The following is a 21,786-nucleotide window of genomic DNA, read 5'->3' as shown; positions in this document are numbered from 1 at the left end:
AATGATGCTAAGATGGTACTGGAAAAAAATCATGCAGAGTTTTGTATTTTTAGGTCATCACTGAATGAAAACGGACGTAAAGTGAAGCAACATAAATTCAGTGTCCTTTCATTGGCTAACCCAGTGGTTCTTAAACTGGGGGTCGGGATCCCCAGGGGGGTCGCCAAAAATATTGGAGGGGTCGCGAAATGATTTGCAGTCTGGATTAAAGACATTTTTCTACAGGTTTTTAGTCAAACGCTGCCATTGACATAATGCCTTTGGTGTTGACATAGCGAGAGAAGACCTATGACCTATGAGAGAAGACAACCGCCTCTGCTTCCAATGCCCGTCTTGCAACATTTCAAAACCAAATTTCACCGGTTAGAGAGAAGGGGGTCGCGAGACTTGGCCCATGTTTTTTGGGGGGTCGCCAGACAAAAAGTTTAAGAACCACTGGGCTAACCAATAGCCTGTTTGGATGTCGCTGTGATGGCCCTCTGTTTGTAGGGTATCCCAAAGGTATCCATATTTGCTGTGATGCTCAAAGTATACTTTTCTAATGACTCCAGAGCCTTTGGCTAAATTGGCTGGTACTCTTTGTGCCCTTGTGAATAAGTCACAGAGCATGCACATGATGAAATAAATTGTGGTACTATATATTATACAAACGCAGTTTGGGAAACTACAATTTTTAATAAAGAAAATGTGTTAATGGAATTGCCAGTCAACTGTAGCAATACATACTAGACTTCACTTCTCTAATTAATGTTCCTCTCAGCCATCTTCTAACACCTCTGCCTTATGCACAGTGCAGAGCAGTAGCTGGTGGAAAAATTAGATTATTACTTTCATGTGCCTTCTGACTAGTGGTTGTACGAGAGTTAGTTTGCCAACCCGAAGTCATAAACAATTTCAAACATAAACTTCACACCACACAGTCTTTCCAAAAAACAATGACAGAGAGATCAAAGTGATGAAGGAGTGGGATGTCGATCAGCATTCCGCTGAAGTTCAATTGAGCCTGGCTCTCTTCCTCCCTTTATTCCTTTTAATGACTGTGTCACAAGTTTTCACTGTAGTTAATATTTTCCCTCTGAAAAAATACAATCGGACACACTTAATTATCCACGCCACCCCCACCCAAACATTACCATCAGCTCCACAGCAGGGACGTGGGTGAAGCGATGGAACGGTGGCAGTGATGGATGGAAAGTGGTGAAATGGAGGGAGCACATGCGCTACATGCTACTATCGCGTATGGCCTGCTGATATAAAGCTTGAGCTACAATGAACAGTTAGACCACATTTGGCCCAAGCTGTGATATAAAACAATGTTTAGTATTAGTATTATTATCTTAACAGGGCTGTGTGTTATTGCATCAAGCATGATGAACCATGTATTGCCATATTGTGTCATCCAATACATGGTAATTGGCATGAGATTGGTGTTAAAATTCACCAAAGTGAATTAAAATTCACTTTCTATCGTTTAGCATTTGATAATGTTCCGGATTAAGTCTTTCTGGAACAGTACACTGTATGCTGGTGTGACATGGCAAAATATAGTATTGAATGGTATTCCTTTCATATCATACCATGAAATAGTGTGACATAGTATTAAGCCCATATCGCCCACCCCTAGAGTCTAGTATGCTTTATAGAATAGTGAAACATTGGTTTTATCTGATAAAATAGATTTACTATCTGGCATGTTTTACTCTGTATGGGGAAAGGCAGATGATATGGGGGAGTATAGGATAACTCAATGTCACAGAGATAATTTTACGTGACTTGAGTGAGATGTCTAGATGGAGAGTCTAGATGGAAATGTCAGAGGCTGAAGCCACAGAGCACTAAACGATAAAAAGAGCACATTCATATGAGATTAGGAATTTCAGAGGACTATATGAAAGTCCAATAAAAAGTTGGGAACACTATGCAGAGGTTACGAGGGAACAGATTTGAATGTGATTCCAGGCCCAACTGCCCTGAGCTGCCGACTTAATTAAGATATCCAGCAATAATTTTGTTAAGTTATTCCTGCAATCTCCCGAGTGGCACAGTTGCCAGTTTCATTTAGCCAGCATCGCAAAGTCCTAATTGTCCCAATTTTGAGAAAAAAGGGAATGGCATCCTTGACAGTCACATAACAGTGAAAATAGAACTTGCCACTATGTGGCTGCAGTGTGAGTGAAAGCCTCTGATTTTATTCTGATTTGAAGGATCATGCCACTGACTGCCGAGTGTAACACCTGAGAAGCCTCCTGGAGGGCTTCTACTGGTGCATGGCCTTGCTCATTCAGCCTTCCTTATTCAGGTCACTCACAGCCCAGAACAGTATTTTTAAAAGGTGTAAAAAAAAGTACATTCTAGTTACTAGAGCAGAGGTCTCCAACCTTTTTCCCTCCGTGAGCCACTTTGACAAAATGAACATGTTTTACATTAGTACTAGTAGCATGTGTACAACTGATCTTCACCTAGAACAGCGGAGTAGCTTCATATGTGTTTTAAGGCTACTTTTATCTCCTTTTGCAGTGTGTTTGTAGAGTGTGAATTTGATTTGATACGAATTTTAACAGGTTTACCACATGGTTGGGTTATCAAATTCATCAACATTGTTCTTGAACCTTTTGGAGAGCTACCGGTACTCAGAAACAGGTGGAGAGCTACTGGTAGCTTGCACGCTACCTGTTGGAGATTCCTGTGCTAGAGTATAAAAAGTATACTTTTCGGGGCTGGCAAGATTTGAACTGAAAATGTGCAAAAAGTCAGATAACAGAGAGTGGGGAAAATCGACACAGGCAAAACAAACAAATAAACAAACAAAAAATGAAAGAAGCACATGCTGGTACATGGCATGCATGGGTGTCAAATCTGGAGTCTGCTTCTTAAAGGTGTCTAAAGATAAGCCTTTAAACAGAGTATAGCTCATGAGATAATCTCAACACAACCATTAATCAATGCACACAAGGACCTATAAAAAGAGCAGCTACCTTATTTCCCATGTGGTTTGTAGGTTTTGTCTGTCCTGGGTGAAAGCCAAGCAAAGTAGCCATAAAATACCACATTCATAAAATTCTAAATCATGGCACGGTGATATAAGCTCATTCATAAGGACGATACGGCAGTGATCACTGAAACCCCATCTCAGCACTGCTGTGTTTCTGCCAATGGTGTCTCCAGAGAGCCAATGAAAATTGACCTGCTAAGGAGGTGATACATATTTAAGACCCACGCTTACTATAGACCTGCTTGAGTGCCAATGTGATGGAAACCAAAACTGAATGCCAGAAAGGTACAATACATCACTGTCCTGCTCTAAAACTAGTGCATCTTTCTGCATGCCAGTTCTCATTGAATAAAAACATTATTTTCCTTGCCTAAGTATCTGATGCATTCTGAAATCCCCCATCTGAGATTTTAACATAATCTCCAAACTTTTGCGATATTAGCTGACATTGTGTGCAGTGCACTGAAGTGCACCAAAACAAGCAAAGATGGTTGGTAAAACACTAATGATGAACATCAAGCATAACGTTACGATAGGTTAGGGTCACATGGTAGGGCAAGCACTGACTTAAAGGCGGGGCTTCAGTGATGTCAATACCTGTGGCTAATTGGTAAATTGAACACCTGTCCTCAACTTTTGGGAAGAAACTGTTTTGGCAGCAATTCGTTGTGCAAGGCCCAGCCCGAGCTGTGGCCTGTTTGTCCCCGCATGTTGCTGCCATTTGTGGACTATATTTTGGCTTTGGAAAAGCACCATCAAATTATAACTAGAAAAGCATTTCCTGAAGGAAATACAGTGCATGAAAATGCAAAAAATATTATGTAAAATATCATACAGAGTAAAAACAAATAATGCAGATATAGTTGCAATAGTGTTGCTAGGGTACATATGTTGGTTGTTATGCCAAATTAAGTGGTTGCTATGCTGGTTGCTTGGGTAATCCTGTTGGTTTCTATGGTGGTTGCTAGGATGACATTGTGGTGGTTGCTAGGCTGTTGCTAGGGTATTTGACATGGTTGCTAGGCTGTTGCTTGGGTACTTGAGGTGGTTGCTATGCTGTTGTTAGGTTAGTTGTGGTGGTTCCTATGCTGGTTGCTAGGTTAAACTCATTGGTTGCTAGGTTGTAACTGTGGAAGTGGTTGCTAGGCTGTTGCTGGGGTATTTGACATGGTTGCTAGGCTGTTGCTAGGGTATTTGAGGTGGTTACTAGGTTGTTGCTAGGTACTTGAGGTGGCTGCTAGGCTGTTGCTAGGGTAGTTATGGTGGTTGCTATGCTGTTGCTAGGGTACTTGAGGTGGTTGCTAAGCTGTTGCTAGGTTAGTTGTGGTGGTTGCTATGCTGGTTGCTAGGTTAAACCCCTTGGTTGCTATATTGGTTGCTAGGTTGTAACGGTGGTAATGGTTGCTAGGCTGTTGCTATGGTACTTGAGGTAGTTGCTAGGCTGTTGCTAGGTTAAACTCATTGGTTGCTATATTGGTTGCTAGGTTGTAGCTGTGGAAGTGGTTGCTAGGCTGTTGCTAGGGTATTTGACATGGTTGCTAGGCTGTTACTAGGGTACTTGAGGTGGTTGCTTTATTGGTTGCTAGGTAGATGAGGTTTAATATAGTTGGAATGACTGAACTAGGTAGATGAGGTTTAATAAAATAAAATCGATTTTTGTATTTGTGCTAACTTGGCTGTCTGCTTCTTGTGTGCGCTGTAATACACTTAAAAAGTGTGAATAGGAGGCAACTTTAGTTTAGGGAACACATGGGGGTTAATAAGTGGCAAATGAATTGTGAATTAAATGTGAACAAAGACCCAACTTTAGAATAGGGAACATATTTTGCATTACAAAGACTTAATTATGAGTTACTTATTTGTACACTATTAGCACTTGTGGTTTAGTGCCTATAGTTCCATTTGAAAAGAGCATCTTTGATAAGTATTATTAGGGGTGAATAACTGTTCTTGTGGTACTACCACCTTACAAGCCCCATACTGAGCCATGGATATTTAGGTCATAATTCATATGCAACAACTTATTTAATAACTATGAATAAGGGGTAATTAGGAGCTTACATAGGGGAAATTCTTAATTAAGGCTCTAGTAAGGCATAAGGATGCATAAGGTCTTGCAGAATAAGGTATTAATTAGTGACTTATAATAACTAACAAATGGCTAGTATGCTACTAATATACATGTTAGTAAGCAGCTAATTAATGGTGAATATGCGTGTCTTAATATAAAGTGTTACCAACAGTTCTGTTAACTGTTAAAAGTTCAATCTCAAATAATGAATGGAAGTTTATGCTAGGAGTTTATGCCTCCGTATTCCAGAAATAAATCACACATTTCAGAATTGATGACTTGTAAATGGAGCCAACGGTTTTCGACAATACAGAGAAAAGGTCCAGTGAACACAGGGTTAATATGGTGGATGGTTATCCACACTAGAACATGTGGTCCTGTGTGCAGGATAGTGCTTTTATGAATCTCTCACTATGCATGCAGATGCTAACACAGTGCTGTAGTGCCACATAAAACTTCAAAAACCCCTGATGGCCCCCATTAATGACTGAGAACAATGATACAGCATTGCTATCTGCTCTTAATGTAATATTAAATTTAGCGTTGCATTTTATGAAATACATCATAATACATGAAGAAAAAGAATTGACAATTTATTAGTAAGATAAACCCTTTGAGATGAATCATCTTGTTTTCAAGGAGGTCCTTGAAAAGTCAGTGATAGTGAGTTCCTGAAAAGCCACTACCAAGGACAAGGACGCTGATTACAGCTTAGGCTCAACTACATTACTACCACTTTTAAGGAAGTGTTTTGCGGACAGAGAAAAAAAGAAATTACCCCCTTTAAGAATCTTTTAGCTTTCAGGTAAGAAACATGATCAAGGGTACAGTCTTCCAGTTGTCCTACACTTCACAACAAGTGTCTCTTGATCTCCCAGAAGCTAAACCACTGCTATCACTGCTGATGAATGACCTAAACAAGAACCTACAGTCATAACTTTCTCTGCATATGCAGTAGAGACAGTGGAAACTGCATGTACGGCTTCAACAGTTTATCTCTGACATCTGAAATCTCAAGTCATAGTCCAGCGAAATAGAGCCATGTCCCAGTGCGGCCAAGGTAACCCAGATAAAGGAGAATTCATTACCCTGTGGGACGGACACAGGGAGAAACATCATACCTACACATGCGCCCGAGGCACATCAAGAGGCCTGGCACACACTTTATCTACTGATGCCACACACACACGCGTCTGTTTAACAAAAAAAGCAATATGGCAATATGAAGCTTGGCTGACGCCTTCCAAATAGCTCCTGATTCAATCTGACCACATGCTGTGCCTGCTGACAAAGGGATATGCTGAAAAGAATAGGTTTCACTGGCGCAAAAAAAAACAACAAAATATATTTGAAATGTGCAGTGCAGAAAAAGCCTCAAATGCCACACATGAGTGCTTTCATAAGCAAAGGCAGACTGTGAGTCCATACACTGTTGCTGTTTGCATTGTTTTCAAGAGACCTTAGATAAGAAATGTCCTCCACATAACTCCTGGTGCTTTTTTCAAATTAGTAAATAACAAAATTCTCTATTAATACCAGATAATGTGATTTTATTGAGAGTAGGCCCATTAGCTTATAGTTGTTGCTTGGTAATACGCTGTAATTCCCATGCTCTTCTGGGCACCATCTGGGTATGTATTTAGCCAGTAACGTTGCTGGTCAAACAGATTTAGACTTCTGTTTTGTGTGATTGAAATCATGCTTAAAAGGAAATTGCACATTTCTAAATCACATACAGATAATAACTTTGTTTTCTGTGTTAATTAATATTATGGGGAACTATTCTAGCCATCTACACTAAGGACAAATAAAATGAGACAAATTGACAGAATCTCTAGAAAATCTGATGCCAAATTTGCATGAAAGCTGCTGTAACTGATTTGTATCAGTCAAAAAGCAGGCTAGTCCATGTCCCTTTGGAGGTGGGCGGTGATACACATTAACAGCATTGGTTTGATCTGTCTCTCCACGGGCCCAGCACCTCTACAGATCTCCACTGAATTGAATTGCACAGCAAGGCGCTCCGTTTGCATTCAAGCCTATGAGCTACCCACACTTACTCGCACACACATCCTTTTCATCTTACACAGCAACCTCCCTGAAAAAAAGCAAAGCCAGAGTGGAGAGACCTTGGTGAGGGCGGCTAAGGGTTTCTCACCAGGGGGATTGTTGGCATGTCAAGGCAGACAAACAGGACAGCAGCACAACTGATCTGTTTCTCTTTTTACTCTGGCACTAAACACTTCCTTCTGATAACAAGATAAACTAGAAATGCAATTCCAAGGAATTGCCAGTGCATGAAAATGCTAAAGTTGTGATGTAAAATATCATGTATAGTTAAAACAGATAATACAGAGATGGTTACTACGGTGATGCTAGGATAGACATGGTGGTTGCATAGCTTAATAAAAGTTGATAGTTAAAAAGTAGACTGTTTAAAAGCTGAATGTAGATAGTTTAAAAGTTGTTGATAGACAGTAGATAGTTTAAAAGTTGTTGATAGACAGCTAGTTTAATAGATAGTTTAATGATAGTTTAAAAGTAGACCGTTTAAAAGTTGAAGGTAAATAGTTTAAAAGTTTTTGACAGACTGGAAGTTGAATGAATGTTGATATTCAAATAGTTTAATGGCTGTGTATAGGTAGATATTTGACGATAACTGAAAGTTTGAATGGCTCTAATGTTTGCTAGCAGTTATACTAAGATTTTTAACTATGCTAACCATGCTACTTAGCTAATGTTTTATAGCAGTGCTAGCAATGCTAACCTGCCAACCATGCTACTTAGCTAACGTTTTCTAGCAGTTTAATGAATGTTGATATTCAAATAGTTTAATGGCTGTGTATAGGTAGATATTTGACGATAACTGAAAGTTGGAATGGCTCTAATGTTTACTAGCAGTTATGCTAAGATTTTTAATTCTGCTAACCATGCTACTTAGCTAATGTTTTATAGCAGTGCTAGAAATGCTAACATGCTAACCATGTTACTTAGCTAACTTAACTAACATTTTCTAGCAGTTTTGCTAAACATGCTAACTATGTTAGCAATGCTAATATGCTAACTATGTTAACCATGTGACTTAGCTAACCAAGCTTATTATTTTAGTAGTTATGCTAACTATGCTAATTATATGCTAACAATGTTAGCATGCTAACTATGTTAACCATGTTACTTAGCTAACTTAGCTAATCATTTTTAGCAGTTATGCTAACTAGCATGTTAACATGCTAGCATGCTAACTATACTAACCATGTTACTTAGCTAACTTAGCTAATCATTTTTAGCAGTTATGCTAACTATGCTAATTAACATGTTAACATGCTAGCATGCTAACTATGCTAACCATGTTACTTAGCTAACCTAGCTAATCATTTTTAGTAGTTTTGCTAAAAATGCTAACTAGCATGTTAACATGCTAGCATGCTAACTATGCTTTTAGCAGTTTTGTTAAAAATGCTAACAATGTTAGCAATGCTAACATGCTAACCATGCTAACTAGCTACAGTGGGTAGGAGTCATAGTTGATGAAAAAAGTGTTGACATAGTTGATGACAATATGTATATAGTTTAAAAGTTTAAAAGTTGAATGTAGATAGTTTAAAAGTTGTTGATAGACAGCTAGTTTAATAGATAGATAGTTTAATGATAGTTTAAAAGTAGACCGTTTAAAAGTTGAAAGTAGAAAGTTCAGTAGTTTAATGGGTTACATTGTTTAACAGTGGATTATTGTAGTGAGGACTTTTATTTTGAAACAGTTTTGGGCAGAGGAAACAGTTGAATAGGATGTGTAGTCTTAATTGACCCAGATTGTATGCTTAAAGCCTGAGGCTGCAGGTGGCCTGAACACCTGCAATAGGATTCTAATTGCTTAACAGCCGTATTATGATGTCACAATCGGCAATGTTAAGTCTATGGGGATTTTTAAAAAGTTTTTCTTTAATAGTTTAAAAAGTATAAAAGTTTCAAAGTTGAAAAGACATAGCAGCTTCGTCCGTTTGAATACCTACGTTACAAAGTTTGAATGAAGTTTCTCAGTTAAACTGTTCAAGAGAAATAGCGTACGGAAAAAGTGGTAAGCGGAATAATAATAATAAGTTGTTGCCTAGGAAGAACAGTACAGTGCATTTTCATGCACTGTAAAAAACACAACAGTCTGCCCAACTGCAGAGAGAGAGAGAGAGAGAGAGAGAGAGAGAGAGAGGAACACAATGTCATGCTGATGTCAAGAGAAATGAACATATGTACTTAAAGGTGTATGTGCACACACACGCGTACACACGCACACACACACACACACACACACACACACACACTTTATTTGCATTACATACTGCATATAGCATGTATAGACGTTTCAAATAGATTCAGGCCAAACCTTCAAAACACCATGGGTGTGTCTCAAGGGAAAATAACATAATACGAAATGTCAGATTTGTATCCCATTATTATGTCCCAGCCTTTTCATGTACAGTCTAAATGGTATGGCTCCTCTATAACAAAAAAATATTATACAACAGAATGTCTTTCAGACAGACTTATTCAATCCCATTTTAATTGCATAAGCTTTTCATTCTGTACAGTGATCTGAAAATATTCTGAGCCACAGTCTTTAAAGCAATGCTTTTTGTCATAAAGCTTTCAATGCAGGATAATAACTAATGAGTTCCATGACACATAGACTATTTATTCATTATAAATGCAATGTATTACTCATAGGGGTACTGTAGTATTAAAGTAAAATTTTCCACATAGATATCTGTTTCTAGATGGTATGTCAGTACGGAAAAAAAGGGTGTTACCTAGCTTGAGTTGCTGCAGCCAACAGCTAGAGCAGCATGGCAGCTATAGTGCTAAACTCTGGGGGCATGATTTTAAAGATGCCTCCTCAGTGTAGCACTGTTGCTGCTAGTTATTACTATACTTTAAGCTTTAAAGGTAAGAACATTATACGCATGGTGATCATTATTAGAAATCTATATGGTATATAAATAGTTGCTGCTGCTTTTATGATGTGTCCATGTAAATAACTTGCGTGCATCTACATATGGTTGTATGTGTATTCATTTTTGTGTCTCCCTCATGTAGGTCCCTTTATGCACATATCTGTGTGCATTTCTCTACATTTGTGTCAGTTACTGTGTATTTGTTTGTGTGTGCGTGCGTGTGTGCGTGCGTGCGTGTGTGTCTATGTCGACATTGCCGTACCTGGTGGATGAAGCTCTGCGCGGCCTGGGGGCTGAGCAGCAGGATGGCCCGGCGCAGTGTGTCCCTGTAGCGGTTCAGCTCCTCCATGCGCATGGTGCTGAAGAGAGTGGAGAAGACCTTGCTGACGTTACGATCCACCATCTGCAGAGACACATCCAGGCCCTGCCGAGACGCCTGGTCCAGAAACGTCTGCAGCCCACGGATGTCTGGAGAGAGAGAGAGAGAGAGAGAGAGAAAGAGATGTTATCATACATTTAATGAGAATATTGGAAAGGGTTATATTTCTTAATTTGTACTTAATTGTAAAAAAGCATTAATAAAGCATTTTCATTCATACACCGATCACTCCCACTTTTCATTACTGAATATTAAAGAATATTCCAAAATGGTTCTCAAGCACTATACATATTTGACTAAGCAGCATTTTGATAGTCTACCATTTAATTTGGTTGTCCACGAGGGGCTAAAAGAAATGTCTAACGCTGAGACAATTTGAAAGCACAATTATGGATGGGCATGGGAGGTAAAAGGAGTTTATTTAAACCGCCAGACTGCTGTACTCCACACATTGCATCTTGCTCTTCAAATACGATGTCAGTCACGCATCGTTAACTTAGTCTTCTGAAGTGGGCAGCAGAAACCTTTTCCACCAAATAACACACAACTGATAGGAGTGTATTGAAAATAACCCCAGGACTGGCAAGAAAAAAAGTGGTTCTGTCTGTCACTGTATGCATTGACAGGTGGCAAATACAGAGAGGTGTTGACTTCAGGGCGATGGTACATCTTGGGCCTTATCTTGCCTGGCACATCGTGATGCCAGGCGGAAGGCAAGTGTACATTTCTATTTGTGGCCAAAGCAGATAACATTTTCCCGTCCACTGTGCATGTTGTCTAAATAGCAAATCGACTTGTGTATGTACGGGTGAGTTGGTGAAAAAAGTCACGTGCATTGTTCATGCATCGGTATCTTAATTCCAACTGAAAATAATTATGCCATTAACCAAGACAAACCTGTTTTAAATTATAAAAAAAGCCTACTGTGATGAGGCCCTAGAAACTATGTGCTTAACTAGTGTGATTGGCTGAATGTCCTTGGACTTTTTCAGATGTAATTGGGGTGAGTGTTGCTTTTTAATTTTTTTAATAATGTTTTTATTTGTAACCCTCAGTCAGTACTGTGAAAGTTAATAACTAAATGTAACACCTTGTTTTGCTGTTGCCTACCAGCTCAATATGCCTAGGTGGGTAAAGAAAATATGTGAAAACCATGCTTGTCACACACATTCAGTATGTTTTTAGCAAAGCAAACTTTGGTGAAATCCTGCTATTGCAGGTTTGTGTGTGCGAGCGGATTGCTTCGGCTGAAATGCTTTCACTTGTTATTATACTAGCAATGCACCATGGTGCAAGTGTTCCTGGCTTTTAAAGGGAAAGGGAGATGGCACTCTTGTTGGTTATATCCAAAACACACCCATGATTAAAACGTAAGTACAACCATTTTGAACCATATGTTTGGCATGCAGCCAAAGTGGATTCGGACACACCCTAAATCAGTGGTTACGATGAGATTCAGCCCGCATATTAATTCTGCCTTTTGTGTTTTGTCATTAGCTCCTTCAGAATACTCAGCTAATGTTAGCTTTGGGATATAATCAAAATAGCTTACAATTACAAGGGAACCAATAGAGCTATTCCTTGCACAAACATGCTATTTGTCACTTAACTATAAACATAAGCAAACATCTTTCAGATGCAAAAGGAAATGCTGATCAGGAGCAAGAAGGAGGAAGTTTGAAGAAAAGTGGACAATGTGATATCTTCTTCATCGTTTGTTATGAGGCAACAACCTGTCCTGACCAAACATGTTGCCTGGCGTAGTCATATTAAAATTCTTATCAGAATTTGCCTGGTAATATGCAATTGGAATTTGATTATGAGTCGTGTTTCAACCTCACCTAGAAGCCCAAATGTATCCCAAATACAATTTGAGGATGTCAAATGCCTTTTTTGCTGTTTTCCGTTTTTATCTTTTAAAGTTATTGTGCTGTCAATATCTTGTATAACAGACATAATAGTGAAATCTAAACATTACACTTCTCTTGTAAACCAAATCATTCAGGTGACATAGATGACTACTTCAATGACTAATCTGCCCATCATCATATAAATCATACCCCAAACAACTTCATTGCTTTTGGCCGAACACATTTTAATTGGGCATAGACTTCTGAACAGAGCGACTCCGGACCAAATTTCCAGCCCTCAAATGTTGTGGCCGGGGTAAACTGCTAGGTTACCAAACATGCAGTCGCCTATGAGAGGGAGAGAAAAGCACCAAAACTTCAGAGACACTTCATTCAGTAGAACTTTTTCGAAGTGCCAGAAAAGAATGTGATGCACCTGTGAAGCTAGTTCTAGAGTAATCGTCAGTCTCAAGTACAATGGCAGAATGTAAAACTGATGTGCCCTAAAGTAAAATGAGCTAATATGAATTTACTTGATAAAAACAAGCTAATGTTAAATATAAGCTAATGTTAAATAACAATGCACAGCTACACAGTATTTATCAAGGGTTTTAATGACTATTTTAATATAACATAATATTTTTCCTGATGCCATATTGCACTGCCCACTGTAAAAAGACTGCCTGGCCAGTGGCCCATAAGTAATTTGAGTTTGACACCCCTGCCCTAAATGCAGTTTAACCAAACGCTTCAGACCACATGTTTAGATCATCAAAACAAGGCCCCTTGTGTCACATGCACACCTATGTTTTTTCTAAAAAGTGTGTAAGAGAATGCATTGGCTGTTGACTGTTCCTGACAATTTCTTAAATTACTACTAGACACAGCTTTCCCCACTGTCATTATCTGATTTTCCATCTGCCAAAGGAAACGTTTGACAGGAAGGTGTTATTGACTGCACATAAGACTTGCCAAGATATTCATCATTCTGAAAACAAACACAATAAATGCAGTGTTGAGCACTTCATAAAATACTGTAAGTAAAATCACAGGTCAAATGCGGACACACTTCTATTACATATTATGCTGTTAATTTTGTTGCTTGAAAACTCCTTCCCTGTGCGGTAGAGGTTTCTCAGTGGTGGTACCTGGGGTAATGGCACCTCTGTAACTCATGAGAATAAGATTCTCTTGGCTTTCTGGCCAGCCTTGCATTCCCGGTCATCTGTAATCACCTTGAGGGTGGTGAAGACTAGCTGTGGAATACCTCATATGGGACACCTAATCTAGACAGTGCAGCACTTAACATTTCAACAGCTTGTAGCCAGCTTGTGGCTTTGATCTAACCATGTCCTTAATGCCTAGTCTCTGCACAAAACAGCTATAACCCGAATAGTTTTCTCTGCCCCGTCTTATCCGGTTGACTTCTCTATCTTAAAATAGCAATTACATCTTTGTTCAAATACGTTGCTGGTAATCTAATTAGCCAAAATTCGCTGGAGCACAACATAAAAAAAATAACCTCTTGTCTTGTGAGACGGTCTTAAGTAACCACTCAAATGAAAATGTACATCTGTAGGCTACTGCATGAAGGTATCAGCTAAAAGGAATTAGTAATGACCCTTGAGAGTAAAGGCCCTTGAGAATGTTAGTATTGCATAGTAGCCTATTTTTGTGTAGGCAGAGAACACTCAGATATCTTCTACAATTTCTTTGATGGGTCTGTCAGATAGGCTTCAAATAGCCAATATATTACACGGTATGACTGTTATAACAACATTTATTTAACCATAGGCTACATTATGAAATATTCTGTTTTCGACCCTGGTGATATCTTCTACAATTTTGTTGCTGGATCTGTCAGATAGGCTTCACACAGCAGAGGCATTATTCTGTATAGCAACATTTATTTCACAACACATTATGAACGCATCATGCTGTTAGGCGAAACAATTCTATTCTGTTTCCTGCGCTGGTGTTTTAAAAACTAGTTGTCAGCTACGAGTAGAACGTCAGCTGAGGTACAGTTTGAGCGCCATCAGGAACGCCCGCCCCTTTGTCCGTCCAGGCGGATCTGATCTAGCACCAACCTTCACAGATGCCTGTGGTTCTGTCTCACCAGATGCCACATGGGTTAGCTTCTGGGTGCTATAGATAGCCTATTCACTGGTGAAGGATGACTAGTAGCCTACTGTGTGTAGTCAGAGCTTGGTTTGGACTGCAAACCTGCCCAAAGATGCACTCTGCATGCTGATAGCAGCAGAGAGGGGGAGTATGGCTGAGCCTATTTCCCCTTTTATAAATGAAGTAAAACAACATATAGTATAAAGTATATATACTTTTTTGATCCCGTGAGGGAAATTTGGTCTCTGCATTTAACCCAATCGGTGAATTAGTGAAACACAAACAGCACACAGTGTACACACAGTGAGGTGAAGCACACACTAATCCCGGCGCAGTGAGCTGCCTGCTACAACAGCGGCGCTCGGGGAGCAGTGAGGGGTTAGGTGCCTTGCTCAAGGGCACTTCAGCCGCGGCCCACTGGTCGGGGCTCGAACCAGCAACTCTCCGGTTACAAGTCCAGAGTGCTAACCAGTGGGACACATGAATTAAGGCAAACCATTCGGTTCTCAGTGAAGAAGATGGCACATATTTTTTATCCATCTTCAAAATTTGATTTTATTTTGAAGACAGAGGAGTGAGCCTCGCACACTCCATCATGGCAGGAAAGGGTGTTATTGGTCGAGGTTCTTTAGGATTACATTACTTGCTTAACTGTTATTGGACGGCAGGGCAAAAGGGGGCAGGATTTGAGATCGTTCAATTGCTGTTCCTTACTAAAGTCAGTCACACCGCTGTGTGGGGATCAAGCACTCTTTCTCTTTAGCCCTTCTGCACTCTCAGCAATACTGAAATTACAGCCATTTTCTTGCCACTGGACTGTCTTCCCGACTCTCTGTACTCAGTGCCCTTCATGCATGTCCTTCAGATCACAGTGTCACTTCACTGGATTGGACTCCTCATTGTCTTTGACACAGTAATGGTCACATTCTGAAAGTTCTTCCTTCATCCACATATGACCCTTGCTGTCACATAGTGATAGGTTAAGAGCTCTGCCATTGTACCAAGATGTGGTAAAAAAACAGCAGTTGGTCAAACCACCAGCAGTTGGTCAGATATTCCAAGCATTATGTAAAACATAACTGGTTAAAATATTAATGCATTTTAGATAAAGTAATGTACATGTTCATCATACCAGGCTAAATTATGTGCACTAACAAATCACTGGTGAAAATTTCACAGTAGCAGTGTTAAATATGTTGCTACAATTGCCTGAAACATGTGCACTCTATACAAACTGTGGTGTGAGGAATATCTGTCAATCATCATCAGTGGTTAATCATGTGTGAATGATTTATCACCACTCATAATTATCATTTCATGTGATTAATCTTCTACATGAACGATCACCCTAGCAACATGCTCAATCTGATACTCTGGAACGCTGAGACTGAGTTTTCAGACAGGTGGGGCTGGATGTCCAGTATATTGGAAAATAGCTGCAACTGATTATAATTTTCATAGTTGATAAATCTGCCTATTATTATATCGATTAGTTGTTTGACTGATAAAAATGTCAGAACATGGTGGGAAAAAAAATGTTGATCAGTGATCGAGTAATCGAGTGATCAATATTGTGGCAGTCCTATATTGGATCAAGTTTCAAAGAATTGGAGAGAGATAGAGAGAGAACGAGAGAGAGAAAGAGAGAGAGAGCCTTTACAGTTTTTTTAACCTTGCAAAATTGCTCTCTGAACAGCCATAATCTTTCCTGTATGCCTGTGGTGACGTCCGTTTTACGTAAGTACAGATGGCATGCTTGAAAAAAAAAAAAAAAACCTGTATCATTTAGGGACACACATTATTCTTAAAAAAAAAACACAGTGGCGTTTACTCGAGAGCACTTGTCTGTGTGCTTGTGCATTTTTGCAGGGTAATTCTTGACAGCAGCGCGTTGGTCACACAGCTGTTCTGAGAGACTGGTGCTCTCGCTGCGGATCTCCAGTGGGGAGCGCTGGCTCCAGCTCGGTGCCTCTTTGGCAGCTGGGGCGGCCCTTGGAGAGAGACGAGAGTCTCCACAGCGGGGGCCCTGGTGGAGCTCGCTAAGAGCCTAATCAAAGAGGGAGAGCACAGAGCCATCTCTCTTTATATTTCCCTCCCTGCACCCTCTCTCACTGTTTTTCATGCTCTCTCTCTCTCTCTCTCTCTCTTTCTCTCTCGCTCTTCAGCTGACTCCCTCTCTCTTGGCTTGCCTGTTGGCATTCCCCTGCCTCCACTTCTATTTCTCGTCTCCTTCTAGTGTTTTTTTTTTCTCCCTCCATCTCCCTCCTTTCCGTTCTCCTCAGATACTTTCAGTCAGAGTCATGGGGAGCACAACAGAGTGTGACGAGAGGTGAAGCGCTCCATTTGAGCATGTTCACCCTGAGCTCAAGACGACGTGTGTGTCTACACGTGTCTTCCTCCATATGGGGCCGAGAGAGAGAAAGACAGAGAGAGAGAGAGAGAGAGAGAGAGAGAGAGAGAGAGAGAGAGGAGGGGAGGGGGTAGAAATGGAGAGAAAGAGAGGGGAAAGGGCGAAGAGCAAAAATGTCTCCTCTGATGAATATGTGAGTCATACAAACTTCTAACTCCTATGGGGACGGAACATAACAGTCTCCCTGACACACACATAAACCCATACAGAATTACAGTTTTTCTCACACACAAACCCAAACAAAATTACAGTCTTTCACACAATGCAAACTGATCCAAGTAATGGATGGTAATCATAACACAAGCACATATGTGTCACACACACACACACACACACATACACACACACACACACAGAGAGATCCAACAGATCCACACTAATTACAGGAATACCATTGGACTGAGAGATTAATCATAACAATTAATGGTATGATGCTAAATTACAACATCAAATGATAATGTTTACTGCTTTTTCAAATGAGCCTACTGAGGACCATCCGAGTTCCTTTATTTTGGGTAAACTATAAGGACGCACATACTGAAGAGATGTTTATTTGGCTGTTATGTTTTATGGTCTTGTGTATCACCCAAATCACCCCATCATCACTGTCAATCTTAATTTGTTGCACAGTAATTAGGTAAAACAAAAAGATAAAAAAAAAACATTAATGACATCTCAACAAATCATTAAAAAAAACAGCTGTGTAGTCCTATGTTGAAACGTCTCTACAACCATCACATTGACAGCTAATTTTGCTCTCATCTTCTGCCAGGGTATGGTTTTAATTTAAATTCTCCTGCAGTCAGGTATTGAGAGAGAAGCTTTATTGTTTTCAGATGTGTGTGCTTTTTACTCAGCTGTCATGGGGTATATTGCATTATTTTTCCAAGCGAAATAATTGATTGGTTGCTCCTAAAGAACTAGAGGAAGGTGTAGTAAAAACACAGGGCCAGATATACATACGTTTGCGAACGTAGTGTTATCAGCGCCGAGGCCAAACCGCAGAAAGCGAACGCAGTAGCCTATGGCCTTGTACCTACGGCCAAATTGCAGCCGTGGGGATAACCTTTACCAACCCTAACACCTGGATCTCCTTATATGGGCAAAGATGGCAGCTTTGGTTCCTTTTTGTACTTCAGAGGTCTATTGTATTATTTCATGACCGCTAAACGTCTCATTCCTTATTAATGTTGTCATCATCAGTTGACTCTGTTCAACTGCACTTGTGATGGAATCATGCCGTTCAGTTGTGAGCAGTGCAAATTACGGTAGGGGTCAGAGAAAGGCGCTGATTACACGATGAGCTACAGGTATGATAAATAGCATGTAAAATGAAGAGGCACAGCATGTGCTTTCTGCGGTTTGGTCATGGCGCTGATAACACTGTGTTCACAAAAACACAGTGTTATAAAAAGAAAACTGCCCCACAGTGTCCTCATCAGTGTCCAATCACATATGTGACCCTCCAAGGCAAAACCAGTGGGATATTGTGTCATGCTAGCTGTCACTTTTTAGTTTTCTGATACTATTCTTAGGTTTATGGTTTTCATTGACTTTCATGCAGATGGACTAACATCTGGCTGAATTTCCAAGGCTGCTGGGATTTTGTGGGATTTAACTAATATGTTAAAACAAACTGGGTCATATGTACAGTACTGTGCAAAAGTCTCAGGCACCTTACATGTTTTGTTACAGCAATACTATAAGAACCATATTGTTTATTTCTCACTTTCTTAATTAGAATTTGTCCAGAGAACACAGGAAAAATAGGTAGGCCATTTAAATACACATAAAATGTAGTTTTTGTTCTGATACCAGTCCAATTTCAGTCTCAAGCTACCATTAGATTTGTTGACCTGATAGTGATGCTCACTCTGCATGTTCCAAAGAGATTGTGCCACGACTTGTGCTTGATGTTCGAGTTAATTGCAGGACTATGTGCAAAAGTTCTAGAAATGTTCATAGCGAGGAACATATTAAAACCCTACCACCAGTAACTACTTTGCAAACAAAGTTACTGCTGAAGGATGATGGTCATGAATAAAATAATGCACACTTAAACAGCGGAGAGCTGAATTGATACACATGCTATGAGGACACAAACGCATTGAGCTACAGCTACACAAGGAGTGTTTGATATTAGTTAAAAAAAAATTTCCTAAGTTTTGTTACACAAATGCCATGTCACAGTGAACACACAGTGAGATGAAGCACACACTAATCTCGGCGCAGTGAGCTGCCTGCAACAACAGCGGCGCTCGGGGAGCAGTGAGGGGTTAGGTGCCTTGCTCAAGGGCACTTCAGCCGTGCCTACTGTCGGGGGTTCGAACCGGCAACCCTCCGGTTACAAGTCCGAACCAGTAGGCCACGGCTGCCCCCATGTTGAAAATACTGCATTTCTGCAGTAAAGTACAGTACTATGCAGTACAATGCTGTTTTGTTGTGTCCAAAATACGGCATTTCCTGCATAAGAACTGCAAATATTTCCTCCAAAAATGTGGTTTTGATACTCAGAAATCTGCAGTTTGACACTTGAAGTAATGCAGTTTTTTTTTTTTAAGGGTCTGGTTGTGCTTATAGCCTACTGGCTGAGGCTGACTGTTCTTTACCTGTCTGTAGTAGGCTACTAGCCAAAGGCATTCAGTAGGCTATGCCTACTGAACTGGCTCCCCCTGATTCCCTTCAAAACATTTTCAAACATAGACTATTTGAAACTATCATTTTAATACTTCTCAGGGTTTCCGTTGTCCGGTAATTACCGGACATTGGCCGGAAAAAAAATGAAATGTCCGACAAAATTAAATCTCTCCGGTCAAATTGTCCGATTGAAATTGGCTAATAATCCCGTCCCCCTAACGCAATCTGAATTTGAGAATAAGCCTTAAAATGTAAGCCTAAGCAATCCGTCCTCTGGCTATGTTTTTAAATGTATCGTTTGAAAGCTATTAAACAACACGCATAGCCTATGCTGCATTTCAAATAGGAAGCGCACGCTTAAAACGTCCATGTTAAACAACAAACAAATGAGTGAGGTGGTTCAAACATGGCCAGGCCCAGGCAGACTAGCCTTAAAAGTTTTAGAGGCCAGACGTGATGGATGATGATAAATTGGTAACGTCTGAAGCCTCAGATGTCCGGTCAACTCCACCACCACCAGATGAAAAGCAGAAGTGTCGGGCGTATCTGTCGGAATCATGACGTTGGAAGTGGAGTTGCGGGGTTGCGGCCGCTCCAAGACACTGTCATTCTCCGTGTACACTGGACATGCAACTGTGTTCTGTACCCGAAGCATACAGTAGGCCTATGCTTTCTCTGTCTATGATCTGCAGGGTTAGGGCCTCCTCGACGAGGAGATTGCTGGTCCGCGGATAATTTCCGGCACAATTAAACGGTATCATTGAACCGCGGACCAAAAGAAAAAGAAACTAAACATTTCCCAGAATAGGAAACATTTCTTAATTTATTGTTATCAAATAAAGAGGCATAGCCTTAGGGGGTAGTGGTGTGAGCGCTCATTCTTGTGTGTGCGCATCTGTGCAAGTTAAACAGTGGAACCACTGGAGATAACGTGGGTAGCAGCAACAAACAACGTAGCCTTTTTAAAACAATGAACGAAGCGGACTCTTGCTGTCCATGAAAACGTACATACTGGCTAGATCTTGTTAGGCATTGTAAAGTGTCGTGTAAATTACACATGCAGCTTGTGTGAGTGTAGACACTAGACTGGTTTATTCACGTTACCCGCTTCACCATACAGGGGTCGCCACCTAATGACGTTAACATCAACACTGATAATTAAAGTGATAGTGCCACAACTCTACATCCTCTTTCTTCCAGATGAGATGTAAATAAACTTAACACAGTCCACACAACACATTTCATAACCTGAGCTGTAGGCATCACATAACAAAACCGGAACAAAACCACATACTGAAATGATCTGTCCGGGACACCTACCACAGAACAAAAGGTGACACACAACATTAATAGTAGGGTGCAGTATGAGCAAACAAAGTTAGTTTAGTTAACGAACATACTTATCATTTCCACATTTTGATTTTAGTTTAGTTTTTCAGCCTAGTACTGATATAGTCCTGATAACGCTGATTGGGTTGGCTAACTCTGCCTGCTCGAGTCACCACCAACTGTCTCTCAGATGAGTCCGCAGTATTGACCACTGGTGTGATGCTAGGAGGTGTAGGTGGTGGGTTGGCATTTTGGGCAGTTTCTCTATCAGGTACTGATGAGGTGGACCTTAGTGGCACGTCCTCCTCAGAGCTTGCCGTTGGGTTTTCATCAACACGGAGGAGATGTCGCCTGTTCCTGATATATCTCTTTCCTTGTGATGCTATTACGTAGCTATTAGGCTGCTGAGCTGGGCCTTCCACTCTTGCCACTTGATCAAAACCACGTTCAGTCTGCACTCTGACTGTTTGACCTGGTCTTAGTGCAGAGAGGCGGTGAGCACTGCGGTCATGATACACTTTCCCCCTCATTCTGTGTTTGGAGATGGCAGCAGCCACGTTGACTTGGATAGCAGGCCTGAGCATGTCCGTGGTTGCTGGCAGGAAGGTCCTGGTCTGCCTGGACATGAGGCGCTGAGCAGAGGAAGGGAGTCCATCACGGGGAATGTTGCGAGTGTGGAGAATGGCTGCTTGGATGTCTGTGTCATCACGGTGGCACTTCTCCAGCAGGTGCTTAGCGGATCTCACTGCACGCTCAGCAAGACCATTAGATTGTGGGTAATAAGGACTGCTGCGGATGTCTAAAGTCCCATGCTTGTGAGAAGTCTGCAAAGTCCCTTCCAGTGAACTGGGTCCCATTGTCAGTCATGAGGGTGTGGGGCACACCATGTGTTGCAAAGTGTCGCTTCAGCTTTGCAATGACCGTGTTGCTGGTCATGTTGGGGAGGTAGTCCAGCTCGAACCACCCTGAGTAGGAGTCCACCAGGACTAGATGCATTTTGGCACGCCACTCAAATATATCAGCTGCAGTAAATGACCATGGCAGTTCA

The 21,786-nt window shown here is 40.7% G+C and overlaps 1 protein-coding gene across 3 annotated transcripts in view; it reads right to left on the bottom strand.

Moving 5' to 3' along the window:
- The window catches only part of grid1a (glutamate receptor, ionotropic, delta 1a), a 247,144-nt gene that overhangs the window by 69,164 nt on the left and 156,194 nt on the right, over positions 1-21,786 (bottom strand). For all 3 annotated transcript variants that reach the window (XM_076285087.1, XM_076285086.1, XM_076285085.1), the window contains exon 4: positions 10,272-10,477. In XM_076285087.1, coding sequence (XP_076141202.1) covers positions 10,272-10,477 — 206 coding nt within the window. The remainder of the gene's footprint in view (positions 1-10,271; positions 10,478-21,786) is intronic.

The sequence above is a fragment of the Alosa pseudoharengus genome, unplaced genomic scaffold, assembly GCF_046254945.1.
Source record: "Alosa pseudoharengus isolate Yale_2024_CS ecotype anadromous, Long Island Sound unplaced genomic scaffold, YU_APseudo_1.1 YU_APseudo_1.1_scf_15, whole genome shotgun sequence".
Taxonomy (NCBI): domain Eukaryota; kingdom Metazoa; phylum Chordata; class Actinopteri; order Clupeiformes; family Clupeidae; genus Alosa; species Alosa pseudoharengus.
The sequence above is the reverse complement of the archived record's forward strand: the minus strand, read 5'-3'. Positions and strand labels throughout refer to the sequence as shown.